Source organism: Penaeus monodon, chromosome 5 (assembly GCF_015228065.2).
Source record: "Penaeus monodon isolate SGIC_2016 chromosome 5, NSTDA_Pmon_1, whole genome shotgun sequence".
In the NCBI taxonomy this organism is placed as follows: domain Eukaryota; kingdom Metazoa; phylum Arthropoda; class Malacostraca; order Decapoda; family Penaeidae; genus Penaeus; species Penaeus monodon.
In genome coordinates, this window is record NC_051390.1 from 22,498,168 (window position 1) to 22,513,395 (window position 15,228).

Here is a 15,228-nt window from a genome sequence, read left to right on the forward strand (position 1 = left end):
CCCCAAAAAACCAAAAAGAAAAATTTTGAGAAGTAGAGGTAACAGACCAAGTGGATCTTCCTCAAGTTACTAAAGATCCCCCATTGTGCCCTGCTTTGGATTGTCACATGCCACTGGAAAAAACAAATGAAGAAAGAACAGACCTGAAATGTCTTCCACAAATAGGGGAAAACTCCACAGCAGTAGATTCATCGAAGTCCCCTCCTTCCCCAAAGGTGCAAGATAACTGTCACTGTCCTGAGAACTGCAGTTTACATGCCAGTGCTGACACGCATGAAATTCTCCTTAGATGTTCTCATTGTGAGGAAAAATTCAGAGCTGAGAGTGACTTAATCCAGCATGAAGAGACACATACCAAAGATAAAGCTTTCCAGTGTTCACAGTGTGCCCACAAATATGGTTCAGAGAATGCCTTAGTACAGCATGAAGCAATGCATAAAATGATACATAAGGATAAAGGTTTCCAATGTTCAGTTTCAGAGTGTAGATTCCCTTCAGAAGAACACACACAATGCAAAGGGAAGGTATCCTTTACTTCCCTTTTGAGAAGACACCGAAAGAGCTTACAAAGGGAAGAAGTAGAGGTAACAGACAAAGTGGATCTTCCTCAAGCTACCGAAAATCCCCAAAAAGATTCATTGCAGGACAAGGAGCCTTCCCCTTCTCTCAAGGCACAAGCATTATGTCCTGCTAAGGAGTGCTACTGCCCTAAAAACTGCAGTTTACATCCAAGGAAAGAGATAGCTAAAAGACTGTTTAGGTGTTCACACTGTAAGAAAAGATTTACATCAAGGAATGAATTGAGACTGCATAAAAAGACACATACTCATAACAAACCTTTCCATTGTGTACAGTGTGAGTGCAAGTTCAGTTTGGAGAATGATTTAATACAACATGAAAAGACACATGCTAAGGTAAAAGCTTTCCAGTGTACACAGTGTGAATGTAGATTCACTTTAGAAAATGATTTGATACAGCATGTGAAGATGCATACTAGTGATAAATTCATTTGTTCACAGTGCAAGATAAAATTCAACACATTTTCAGAATTAAAACAACATGAGAAAAATCATACAGATGAAAAGGGTTTTGTGTGCTTATACTGTGAAAAGAAATTCTTTGAGAAATTAGACATGTCAAGGCATATGAAAAGAAATACTGGCAGAAAGCAGTTTAAATGTACGTACTGTGATAAAAGTTTCAAGGCAAAGTGTATTCTCAGAAGACATGTAAGAATTCATCAAGGTGAGGAGCCATTCCATTGTACTTTGTGTAATATGAATTTCATTTGGAGGTCCCAGCTAGATCATCATATTAGGAATCACGGAAATGAAGAAAATAGAGAACATATAGATAAGTCAACCGTATTGTCTTTGATACAAGAATACAAAAAAAATGGTAGAAACAGAAGAAAATTTAATCAAAGGCAGTATCATCGTCCACGAGCAATTAGGCAGTATTGTCGTCCTCGCGCAGCCAGGCAGCATGAACATCTTCCAGTAGTTAGGCATCCCATGGTGACAAGGTCCTCATCCCGACTAAAAGCAGGTTTATCTGTTGTAAATGAATCTCCTCTAAAGGAGGGTAAATCACAAAGAGAATTTAGAGAATGTCTCACAGAGGAAGATTGGGCTCAAGAAGCTCAAGAAGCAATTGAATACCTTTCAAAGGAAGGGTGGATGCAGGAAAAATATCCTCCTATTAATGAATTTCCCATGGAGGGAGGTTGGGATATAGAAGCTCAAGAGGCTGTTGATTTTTTCATGCAGGAAGACTGGCTGCAGCAAAATTTACCTGCTATTGGTGAACTTTCTGTTGAGGAAGGCTGGGCTCAGGAAGCTTCTGTTACAACAGAATACTCAGCAGAGGGAGGCAGGTTACAAGAAGAGCTTCCTGTTGTCAGAGAATCTCCCACAATAGAGAGTTGGCCTCCTCTTGATAGTGAATCATTCACAGAGGAAAGTCACCCACGAGAAAACCTTCTTGCAAGAGAATCTTCTATACAGGGAGGTCAGGGTCAAGAAAACCATCCTGGTGGAAAAACTCCCACACAAGAAGAAGAAAGGCTTCCAGCTGGAAAATCTCCAATACAGAAAGCTCATGATCAAGAAAGGCTTCCAGCTGGAAAATCTCCAATACAGAAAGCTCATGATCAAGAAAACCATCCTGCTGGAATATCTTCCATGCAGAAAGCTCAGGGTCAAGAAAATCTTCCTGCTGGAAAATCTCCAACACAGAAAGATCATAATCAAGAAAAGGATCTTCCTGATGGAAAATTTTGTCTACAGAATGTTCAGTTTCAAGAAAATCTTCCTGCTGAAAATTTTCACCATCAGGAAGATTATGTTCTGGAAGATCTTCCTCCTGCTAGAGAATCTCCCATACAGAAAGATTATGATCAACAATATCTTCCTGCTAAAGAATCTCCCATGCAGAAAGATAAAGAAATTTTTCCAGCAAGAGGACCTCCCTTACAGAAAGATCAGGCTCAGGATAACCTTTTTACAAGTGAAGTGCCCACAAGAGAATGTTGGCAGCAAGAAAAGCCTTTTGGTGCTACAGAATCTCCAATAGAGAAGAGTGGGATAAAGGAAAACCTTTCTGGAGCAGCTAAAGGAGGAGCATCTCAGACAAAGGAAGATCAAGATCAAGAAAACTGTGTTGCAAGAGAATTTGCCACAAAGAAAGATTGTTTGCCGGAGAATGTATCTGTTGGAATAGAGGCAAAGGATGACTTGCGGACCTTCATATCAATTCTGATAGAAAATTTAGAGTGGTCTCTAAAGAATCGGTATCCAAAAAGTAAGCGGAGATCTCAGAGAGGCTGTCTTTAATTCCTAAAGAAACTCATTCTTTTAGTAACACCCATATGGTTTATTCACTGGAAGCAATATACAAAGAAATGCTGCTTATATTATTTTATCTGTTTTATAGTCAGTGATTATGTTAGTATCAAGAGAATTTATAATAAAGATATTACTTAATTCATGTTTTGTTTATTACACATCGGAAACTTATCACCCAGTCTGTTTGAACCAGAATCTCTCTCTCTCTCTCTCTCTCTCTCTCTCTCTCTCTCTCTCTCTCTCTCTTCTCTCTCTCTCTCTCTCTCTCTCTCTCTCTCTCTCTCTCTCTCTCTCTCTCTCTCTCTCTCTCTCTCTCTCTCTCTCAACAAAGACTCAGGTAATTTTGCACAACCATTCCTTCTTCCCCTTTCCGTTTGTTTCTCTTCTTCTATCCACGTCCAAATTTGTGAGAGCCGTGTTGAAAGGATGAAAGACTGACTTTGTCTCTGTTATGAATGGCCTGGGGGACCCTTGGGCATGGTATTCTGCTGTTAAGTTATCCAGCTTTTACACCTTAAGGGGAATGTGAGGGGTTGACTGTTTTTCTCCCCATTATATTCCAGGCTTATCATGCCCAGCAATGAAGATTTTATACTCTTATTAGGGACACTGAGCCTTGCCCCTTTATCAACTAGCTTCTCAGTTTTAAACTGTCCCAATTCCCTGAACCCAAGCTCTGCTTTGATACAGCTACCACCTTAATACCTACTATCACCTCAGTCCGGTCCGAATCATCCACCCAGGGCATTGCTCAACCTCCAGAAAATTATCCTCTCCCAACATCTATTTCATTATCTCCACCCCCACAGCTGTTTTCATCTACTTCCCCCACCTCCCTTATTTCTACTCTGCAACCTTCTTTGCAGTTGACTTCTTTGCAGTACTACCTCTCACAACACTACTCTCTCTTCCACACGTCCCCATCCTTCTAGTACCCTCACCTCTACAAGCCTTTTGAATACTCATTTAGCCCAGCCAAATGGTATTGATTTTTCATGATCCCCTCTATAACTGCTTACTCTGACAACAGGCTCCTCTTCCAGCAATGCCTCCATAAACTCTCACAGAGTTATCGTTATGGTGTCATTAGTTCCACCCTCTTTTTGACCTTGTGCAATATATATATATATACTTTTATATATATATATTATATATATATATATATATATATATATATATATTTTATATATATATATATATATTATTACATACATATACATATACCTATATTTATACATATACATATACATATACATTACATATCCCTATACTTTAACATATACATATACATATACATATATAATATATATATATATATAATTTTAAAATATATATAATATATATATATATATATATATATATATGGTGGGTGGGTGCTTCACGTGTATGATGATGTGAAGCGATGGTGTGGTAGCCTAGATAGTGTTAAGTGCTTGCATGCCTTCTCGCCTGCAGCTTCCACTCCTGGCTAGCCCAGTGCGAAAAAGGGAGCAGCTTTTGCATAAGTCCTCCCCTGCCAGGAAACAGCCTGTCCATCATCAGACTTCTGCAGTGCCTCCTCATGGCCACCCCATGGGTAAGGGCACCTTGCGGTCCCAGGCTAATCTGTGGGGGATCTCGGAGCAGCAGGAGCCCAGAGGTACGGAGTTATGGCCCCCGCGTGTTGGACACACCCTGGCTTCGTACCCCCCCTACCCCCTACCACCCTGGGGTAATGGGCGGCTCAGGGGAGTGGGCCTTGCCGTCCTCCTCCTCCCAGAATGACCCTCTGGTAAACGTCCTTTGTAAATGGAAATGCTGGGGGAAGGGGTGTTGTACCTCCCACCCAGCAAGTAAGGCGGGCTGTGGGTCCCGCTGGGAGGGCAAATGTTGGGGTGCAGGATTGGAACGAGAGTTACTCGTCCCGCCTGCGCCCCGGCAGGCACCAACCTACCATGAAGCTTGTGGGGCAAAGCCCTCGGGAACCCCACAGGTGGATGGGCGGTCCCACAGCCTGCTGACCCCCTTTATTTGGGGCTGTGGCAGAGGTGGAGTGCACCCGGAGTGACCACCCGAGGCTTAATCTCAGGCGTGCTCTCCGGGTAGGCGCTAGGAACATCCGGTCCTTGGGGCGGGAAATGAGCGGTTTACCTCTGCTATCGGGGGAATTAAAGTGACTGGGAGTTGGGGTTTGGCTGCCCTCTCAGAGGTGAGAAGACCTGGTAGTGGCACGATCAGTGTGGGTGGTTACACCAACTACTGGTCGGGCCACAGCAATGGTCACCACCTCCAGGGTGTAGCCATAGCCATCTCCAGTCGACTTCAGCCCGTGGTAGTCGAGGTGACACCAGTTGATGAGCGTATTATGGCATTGAGACTGAAGCATGCTTTTGGCTTCTTGTCTCTTATTGCTGTATACGCTCCTACCGATGTATATAAAATCGATGTGAAAGAGGCGTTCTACGCCAAACTCGCATCTGTGGCAGATGATTGCCCCCGGCGAGATATTCGCATTGTTCTGGGCGACTTCAATGCAGTATCCGGATGTGACCGAGCTGGCTACGAGACGTCTGTTGCCCCCCCAGGGCTCGGGAGCTGATCCCAGCAGCGAGAATAGCCTCCTTCTCCGGGACTTTACTAGGTCCCAGAAAATGAGGATCTCTGGCTCCTGGTACCAGTGCTCCAACCCGCATCGCTGGACTGGTCAGCGATACGGGTACAGTGCCAAGGCCATCGACCACATTCTCGTTAGCACGCGATGGAGGATCCTCCAGAACTTCAGAGTTTACCGGAGTGCCGAGTTCTGTGGCACCGACTATAGGCTGCTTGTGGCTACCCTGCGGGTCCACTTCAAAACTCCCCGTCCCTCCAGTGATATCCCTGCTGAACTGCTAAAGGCTGGGGGTGAACCTATGGCTCGGGGCCTGCATACAGTCCTGACTGCCATTTGGCAGTCTGGTCCCAATTCCCCCTGACCTGCTGGGGGGCGTGGTCACCTCTCTGGAAGGGAAAGGGGATCGTAGGGATTGTAGCAAATACCGTGGCATTACACTGCTCAGCATCCCGGGGCAAGGTTCTCGCCCACATCCTTCTGAACGGATCCGCAACCACCTACTGAGGCCCAGAGACCGGAGCAGTCGGGGATTTACTCCGGGCAAGTCCACAATAGACCGTATACTAGCGCTTCGAGAAAATTGTGGAACGCCGTCTTTGAGTTTGGCCGTGGGTGCTCGCAGCCTACTCGACCTCAAGAAGGCGTTTGACTCGGTGCATCGGGAATCGTTTTGGAGATCCTTGAGGCTCAGGGAATTCCGACAAAGTTTATTGGCCTGATAGCAAGTCTCTATATGGTACTGAAAGTGCTGAAAGTGGGTGGGGGTATGTGAACTTTTTCCCCTGTTAATTCAGGTGAGGCAAGGCTGTGTCCTTGCACCAACTCTTTTTCAACACCTGTATGGACTGGATAACACTAGGCAATATTAAGATCTCAGACCTTGACTTTGCCGACGATGTTGCCATCCTATCTGAGTCCTTGGAGTCACTTGTGGCGGCTCTTGATGCATTTAGCAATGAGGCGAAGCCCCTAGGCCTAGAGGTCTCCTAGACCAAGACCAAGAATCAGGACTTTGGGTGCCTGTTAGGGGAACCCGTTCAGTCGATCCATGCTTGAAGTCACAGAAAGTTTTACATACCTTGGTAGCGTAAATCCTATCTCTGGGTTTTTCAGACCAGGAAGTCAGTAGAAGGATTTGGGCTGGCAAACAGGAGCCATGAACTCGATCAACAAGAGCGTTTTGGGGATGTTGGTACCTATCAGAAGGACCACGCTGCGTGTCTTCAAGGCCTTGATACTGCCAGTTTTGCTCTATGGCAGTGAAACCTGACGCTATCCAGTGTCTTGGAGTCTCGCCTTGATGCCTTTTGTAACAGTCCCTTCGCCAGTCATGGGTACAGTTGGCAGGACCATGTGTCCAACCCGGGGCTACACCGTGAGACTGGCATGGGACCTGTTACTTGCATAATCCGGGGTCGTCAAACTCAGGCTATATGGCCACCTAGCTCGCTTCCCTGTGGACGACCCTGCCCATCGGTTGTCTCCCTGCGAGAACCCTGGGTGGAGGAGATCTGTGGGATGACCTAGGAGATCATGGCTTGGGCAGCTCGACGAGACCTGTCGCGAGGAATTAGAGATGGGCCGTGTGGCTGCCTGGAGACTCGCCTCGAGAGATCCTCGTGGCTGGAAGCGAAGGGTGGATGCGGCCATGCGCCCCCGTCGGCGTTAGCCCCTTGATGATGATGATGGTGATATATAATTTTTTTTTTTTTTTTTTTTTTTTTTTTTTTTTTTTTAATAATAAAAAACATAACCAAGAAAAATTATTGAATATTTGCAATGAATATTGGAGAGGAGGCGGGCTTAGCTCAGAAGTTCCCAACAAAGACTCATCAAGACAGAGTTGAGTTACCTGTGTTAAACTATCTTGAATTTTGCACTATTAGACAGAGGGACCTGATAATAAGCATCAATTAGGTCAGTGCAGGATCCACTAAACTTGTTTTAAATCTTTTTCAACACTACATGAGGCTCAGCATGGAAACTGTTTTCCATCTGACTTTCTCACCACAACGGGAATGAATAGAGATGTAGGCGGTTATATGATTCCTTGCTCTAATAAATTATGTACTTCCTCAAAATGAACTAAAGTGTACAATTAGTGGAGAATCATTCCTATCATCAATTTCATCACTAGGAAATTTACAAGAAAAAAAATTATCTGTTAATATTTTTAGCAAATACAACTTGGAATTCACCCTTTTCTTCTATAAAATAATCTACATCTTTCTCAAGTTGCAAGAGAGAAGCTTGTTACTGCTATTAGGCAAAAGAATTCACACTTCATCTCCTAGGTTAGATTTGCAATCTTGTGACCTCGGATCAAAATAAGGTTTTTTGGGAACGTCCTAATCTGATATCAGCATTATCTTAAAAACACTGGGAAAGCTTACCTTTCGCTCAATGACATTGATATGTAATCCTATCTTCATTACTGATGAAAAAAAGAAAAACCCGTCTGATTACAGTTCCTTGGTTTATCACAACAGAGCTTGCAAAGGCATGCTAAAGCATACCCTTTAGAGTGGGATGAAAACACTTAATTCTCCCTTTGTCACTAGGGGGAAACTTCTGCAAAATTTACATGTTAGCAGTGTCCTCAGCAGACACTGGGTGAGCCCTTCACTCGGGGAGAATGGCTCAGTTTAAAAATGGCAATTTTAAGTGGAACTGGAACTACTCTGCCTCTGGAAAACATTCTTTGACATCTATCACAAGACCTGCAAAAGTCTCTTACCCCTGAACTTATATTTATCCGTAAGAAAATTTCCTCTGCCCTAGATTCTTTTCATGAGCGGATAGTACATTCCTCGATTGTCTACCTCACTAGAATAATTTTTGGGTGCATGGATTCTAAAGAGTGGGTTCGTCTTGCATTTTAGCAAACCCCTTCAGCTGTAATTTTAAGGGACACCGATTTGATAAAAATGGAAACTGATCTGACCCTCTACCTCCACAAGGGATACTGGCACCTCAGATCCCAGGATGCTTTCCCCCCCCACCAGAACACTACAAAACTTGACTGCAACTACAAATCACTAACCCCGCCATTAAGAACACTCTAGGAACAACAAACTTCTGGGAAAATATTCACTCTACCCAGATATTCATAAACTTAAAAATTCCTTACACTAGACACCTATATCAGGGAGTATGTCCTCAGACACGGTGATACATGAGCAACCAGTGTCACGTAGGGGTTGAATCATAAATGGAACCCACTTTGACATCACCCTTAAACCCTTGATTATTGGATAGCTGGGTTTTATGTGCTCAAATTCTTATAATAAAGACACCGAATGCTTGCCCTTACTGTTTACGGCAGTTACAGCAGGTGACTAACCCTCTGGTCCAAGAGATTTTTGTTTTTCTTCCCCACGTTCACTATTGTTTTACCTTTGGGTACGCGTTATGTGCAGATGCTTTAATGTCAAAGCAAGGAGTGTTGCGTTCCTTGACGAACATCCTTACATCAGATGAAAGAAAATAAAATGAACTGATATAAAAATAAATTCCATAATAGATTTCAAAAATTCACAACAGCGCACGATTCAATCCACTGGCCAAATAGCCTATTAACATAAACAGGAAATTGATAAGTCTCCCAAATTCTAATCATACAAGACCAAAAATCAATTCTATAATGATCTGGAGTCTCACTAAATTCTATTAATAAGGACCTTTTTAAGAGCCTCATAGTCTTTAATTACACATGGGGGCGAAGAGGATTAAATGTTTACGGCTTTTCCACTCTACAGATTCACCGAGAAGTCTGGCTATCTGCTCAATGCGAACGAAAATTTTCTTCCTCCTTGAAGTGGGCAACGATGGACGACAAGCAGTCTGCATTTTTTAGAATATATTTTAGCCATTTCGAGACCACGTGGCAGTTTTACTCTCTCTCGGCTTCAGTTCTAGCCTTCTCCTGATCCCTTTTTCATCATCAATTGTTTTTTTTCTACTCTCTCTCTCCTTGGCTCTTCCATTCCTACCTGTACTTATATTCTTAAATATGTTTAGCACAAACACACACACACACACGCACACCACACGCACACACACACACAACACACACACACACACACACACACACACACACACACACACACACACACACACACACACACGCACACGCACACGTACATACCTACGCACACGACACACACACACACACACACACACACACACACTCAAATAGGCGCGATACAGTAAAAAAGAAAAATGTATAAGTTATTAATAAAGTAAATGTTGGCAGCGACGATAGAATGGTCAGAGGCCAAAATAATTACACCTCAGAAGGGAAAGGAACATACTCATATGAAAACAGTTCAATGACATAATAAAGGAGCTGCACTAGAGGCTGCGATAAGAACGCAAACAAAGGTCCAGCAAGCTCTCGGTAGAAAATTAAACAGCTTATGCAGAAATGTAGAGTCATGAAAGTATCGCCAAACAGGGACTAAATAGAATTAGCTGAACTAACGAAGAACTCTAAAAAAAGAGAGAGATGTACGGAAATGCAATACTCAAATAATAAATGAAACAGTGATCTCTGGTACCAGTATGAAAACGGCTAAAAGGAGATTCGGAATAGGGAGAAATCAAATGTATGCAGTAAAGAAACCGGACGGAGAAGTGACATATAATAAGTATGAAATCATAAGAGCAGTGAAAGACTTTTACAGGGATCTATACAACGGCTGCTCAAAACATGAGCATACCGTTATTGATGATGATACAACTCAAATGAACGCCACGGATAGAAGCGAACGCGGTAACTAAAGAGCGTAGCTAACATCACAACAGTAGAAATAAAAAGAGCGCTTAAAGGCATGAAGAGAGGGAAAACACAGGTGAAGACAGACTTAGTATAGACTTATAACATATGCAGCAGAAATTGCAACGGTGAAACTAGCCAATTTTTTAAACAAATGCCTTCTCAACGGAAAAAAATCCGAAAACCTGAGAAAAATGCTACAATTATTTTGATACATAAAAAAGGAGGTAGAAAGGATCTAAAAACTACCGACCTATAAGCCTCCTTTCAGTTATTTACAAACTGTTTCCAAAAGTCATCACAAATTGCATCTCTGACAGTTGGATTCTAACCAGCCTAGAGAACAGGCAGGCTTCCACAGTGGATTCTCAACGACAGACCACAACACACTCTCACCCAAACAAGAGAAAAAATAAACGAATATAGGAAACCCCTGTGCATGGCATTCATCAATTTCGAAAAGAGATTTGACTCTATACAGTTACGAGCAGTACTAGAAACTATTCGAAGACAGGGAGTAGAGGAGGTATATTGTAAGATATTGGAAGATATATATATATATATATATATATATATATATATATATATATATATATATATGAATATATATATACGAAGATAGACAGCAACCACAAGGTCCACACGGAAACCGATAAAAAAACCAATTAAAAAGGTGTTAGTCAGGTCGATACCATCTCACCAAAACTCTTTGCATCTTTTTTTTCAGGAAATATTCAAAAAGCTAGAGTGTAATGGGAAAAAGTATCAAAAAAAGGAGACGAATCTGCAAATGAAATGCAGCAACTAAGATCAAATTCAATAATAGATTTCCCATTCAAACAGATACATGCACAAGGCGAAGCGCTAGAGGTAGTGGACAAATATCTATCTAGGCAACACGTAAAGACAAAACATCTAGCAAGAGGATATCAATCTATGCTGGAGGTTACGGCAGACAAAAGTAGCAATACCATTATGCTTAAAAAGGAAAAGTTTTTAAACCCAATGCGTCCTCCCAGTTATGACTATGGCTCAAAAAACAGGACTACAACCAAATTACTGGAGAGGAAAACTAATAAGTGCTCAGAGAGGCATGGGGAGGTTGATGCTGGAAATAGTCTAAGAGATCGGATGAGGGCGACGTGGATAAGGGAGCAGACAAAAGTGGAAGATAAACTTGGGAGCACCAAAAAAATGGCAATGGGCAGTTATATGTCGGAGACAGGACGACAGATGATTGAAGGAAGTAACAGATTGGGATATAGATAACATAAAGAGACAAGGCCAGACCAATGACATGATGGCGTAACAAAATTGGAGACGAACAAAAAATGCAAAACGGACAAAGTGGGAAAAAATTGGAGAGGCTTACGTACGCAGTGGATTGATTTAGGCTGATGATGATGATATATGTATATATATATATATATATTATATATATATATATATATATAAAATATTATATAATATATACAAATGGTGTGGTGCGTTTTCCTGTTTGTGTGTGTGTATGTGTGTGTGTTTGTGTGGGGTTGTGTGTAAAGTATATTTTATATATTATATATATATATATTGTTGTAGTTACCCACCAAATATTATATATAATGATATATTTTATATATATTATATATATTTTATAATATATATTATATATATATATATATATATATAATTTTATATATAAATTTTATATATACACATACATTATATATACATATTATACATAAACACAGATACACCACAACACACACACACACACACAAAACAAACACACACGCCATATATTTAATATATATTAAAATATATATATATATTTTATATATTATATATAATATATTACAATATATGTATATATATATATAATATATATATATTATGTATATATATAACATATATATATATATATATATATATATATAATAATATATAATTTTGCATTTTATATGTAACATACTATATGTATCATTATGTGTTGGTTGTGGTGGTGTGTGTCGTGTGTATCAAAAACAAAATATACATATAATATATATATAAAATATATATATATATTATATATAATAATATTTTATATTATATATATGTGTGTGTGTGTGTGTCTCGAGGAGGTATCTCCTTCCCGGACTAGACGTTCCGCCTCTTTAAAAACCCCCCTGGGAGGAGGGGTGTCAAACGCCCTTTTATCGTTTGCGAGTCGTTCGGGCTTCCTGAAGCAGCGGTTTTCCCCGAAGTTTCCAGCTCATAGCCGGCGTTGGCCATGATGCTTTCCGGTCCCTCTCCACCACCATGGCCGTTTCTCTCTCCCGGAAACTCCCACCCTACCGCCCGCAATACGGGTCCCGCTTCCCCCCCACGCTGTCACCAACCTATTTTCCCTGCCCCTTGACCCCCCCCAAAGCAGCATTTTTTGGTTTGGGCTTTCCTTTGCTCTCAGCCCACACCCACTTACCTCATTCGAATTATTTCATCCTTTACCTTTTCATCTCTTCTCATAGGATTTTGCCTGATGCCTTCCTTCGAAGTGCTTTCACCCGGCCCTCGAGCGCCCTAAATCAAAACCCTTCCATTCCCGGCGTTACCGAGAGGGGCCCCCTTCAAAGCTTGAGCAGGAGGATTTTGCCTTATGAAAAGGGACTTGGTGGAGTCCTGGGCCGGATTTTTGCGCAAAAGGCCCGGGACCGTTGAATACCCTTCACTTATGCCCCCCCTTACCAGCGACCCGAGAACGCATTGCTGGGGCCCTTTCCACGTGCCTAAAAAGTTAGCAGCCTGCTTTCCCGAAGCGAATCTCCCCGGGGTTAAAGGTTACAACCTCTATTTCTATGGCGACCTAAAACCCCCGGCCGTGCCTCTACGCCCCATCCCCTCCTCCCGGATCTGTGACTTTTGTGGCGGTCTCTCCCGCCCTTTTTGCACCCTTCTCCCTGCTCACCTCGCCCCTCCAGGATCCCTGTTTACCAAGGCCCCTTGAGACGTCCCCCCTTTTTTTTCAGAGAAGGCTCCCCCCGGGGGTTACTTTCTCCCTTCGCCCCCTTCACCCCCTGAAATGCAGGGTTATCCCTTTACCAGGTTAAAATCTGTATATTCATCTACCTATCTTTTCCACTATTATATGTAATATATATTTGTATATAATGGTTTTTAAAAGAAAATTTTATAATTTTAAAATATATATTATAATATAAATAATATATAATAATATATGTTATTATAATATAAATTTATATATTATAATTATATTAAAATATATATATATATATCTGGATGTGTGTATATATTACCATAATTATGTGTGTATGTGTGTTGTTTTTTTGTTTTTATGTGGTTTTGTGTGTGTGTGTGTGGTTTGTTTTGTGTCATGGGGGAGTAATAAAGAAAAAAAAAAAATAAATAAATAAATGAATAATATATATTATATATAAATATTATTATATAATATATATAATTAAATAACCACTAATAAAATTATATATTTATATATATATATATATATATATATTTTATATATATTATTTAAACACACGGAAAGATATTGGGGGAAAAAGAAAGGGTTTTTAGTCTGGTTTATTTTGGGGGTAGATGGCCCCCCAAAGGGTCCCCCCCAGTGGAGGACGAGGGGGGGGGCTGGACCTGGTGCCTTCTGTCGCCGTGGTCTCCCCTTCCCGGGTTCCTTTTTGCGGCGGTTTCCCCTTCGGGCGGAATGTTTATTCCTTCAAAAAAAACCCCCCCGGGGACCTCTTCCAAATTGATTTTTATTCCAAATACCCTCTCATGTCGACCTATGACACGTAGATATGCGATCGCAGTTGTCGCATGAAAACAACTGAAAAAATTTCAGTAAAAACACATTCTGTATGAAGAGCAAGCCGAAAGACCATAAAACATAAAAAGCCCCTCTTAAAACGTTTTCTTTGGCTTAGAGGGAGTGTAGGCGTCTGGTGTTGAGGGATTGTGTTTTTGGTGTGTGTGTGGTTTTATGTGTGTGTGTGTGATGGGGGTGAGGAGGGTGAGTGAGGGTAAGTGGGGGTTTTGGGGGTGTGTTTGGTGTGGTTGTGTTGTGGGTGGTGTTGTGTGTGTGTTTTGGTTTTGGGTGTGTGTGTTGGTGTGGTGTGTGTGGGGGTGTTTTTGTTTTTTTTTTTTTTTTTTTTTTGTGTTGGGGGGTGGGGGGTGTTTGTGGGTGGGTGGGGTGGGTGAGTGTTTGAAAATATATAATAAAATATATATATATATATATATATAATATTTTTATATATATTTTTTTTTTATATATCTATTTTGTGCTTTGTTTTGTTTTTTTTTTTTTTTTTTTTTTTTTTTTTAAAAAAAAAAAAAAAATTTTTATATATATATAAAATATAGATATAAATATAATAATATAGATATAATAAATAAATAATTATTATAAATGTTTAAAATAAAATATTAAGATATTATATATATATATATAATATTATTATATATATGTTATATAAGATATTTTTTTAATAGGCATTTTAGGGTTAAGAGTAATTTTATTTTATTTTTGGGATTTATTATAGGGGTATTTTTTTAGGAATTTTATTTTTTGATTAAATTTAAAATTAAATAATAATAAAAATGGATATTTATATAAAATTAAATTAGAATTTTATAAAATATATACATTATATTATATTACATTCTATATAGTATATTTTTTTATACATCAGGGTTTTCCGCAGAAAAATGGGTGGGGGCCTGGGGACGACCCAAATCTGGTGGGGGACCCGATCCCTTTAAATTAGAATCCGTTGACCCAAATCGCCTCGAGGGATCATCTGCAACGAAGGGGGATGGGCAGCGTGGTTTATTGTTTTGATATGAATAACAAAATCCGCTTGAAACGGGTTTTTTGGAAAAAAACCCGGGGGGGGGAAAATTCGCCGAAGTTGATGAAATTTTAAAGATTGGGGGGTGACGTTTAAAAAATATTTGAAGAATTAAGACCTCAAAGTTCGTAATATTTTGTCTTTCAAGGGGTTTTTTTTATTAATCTG

The 15,228-nt window shown here is 40.6% G+C and overlaps 1 protein-coding gene across 1 annotated transcript; it reads left to right on the forward strand.

Annotated features, from left to right (window-relative positions):
• Positions 1-29: 29 nt before the first annotated feature.
• LOC119573097 (zinc finger protein Xfin-like) lies at positions 30-2,988 on the forward strand (the record flags this gene model as incomplete). Its single annotated transcript, XM_037920129.1, is given in 1 exon segment — positions 30-2,988. A coding segment is annotated over 1 exon segment (2,805 nt), but the record flags the coding sequence as incomplete, so codon positions are not given.
• Positions 2,989-15,228: the final 12,240 nt, after the last annotated feature.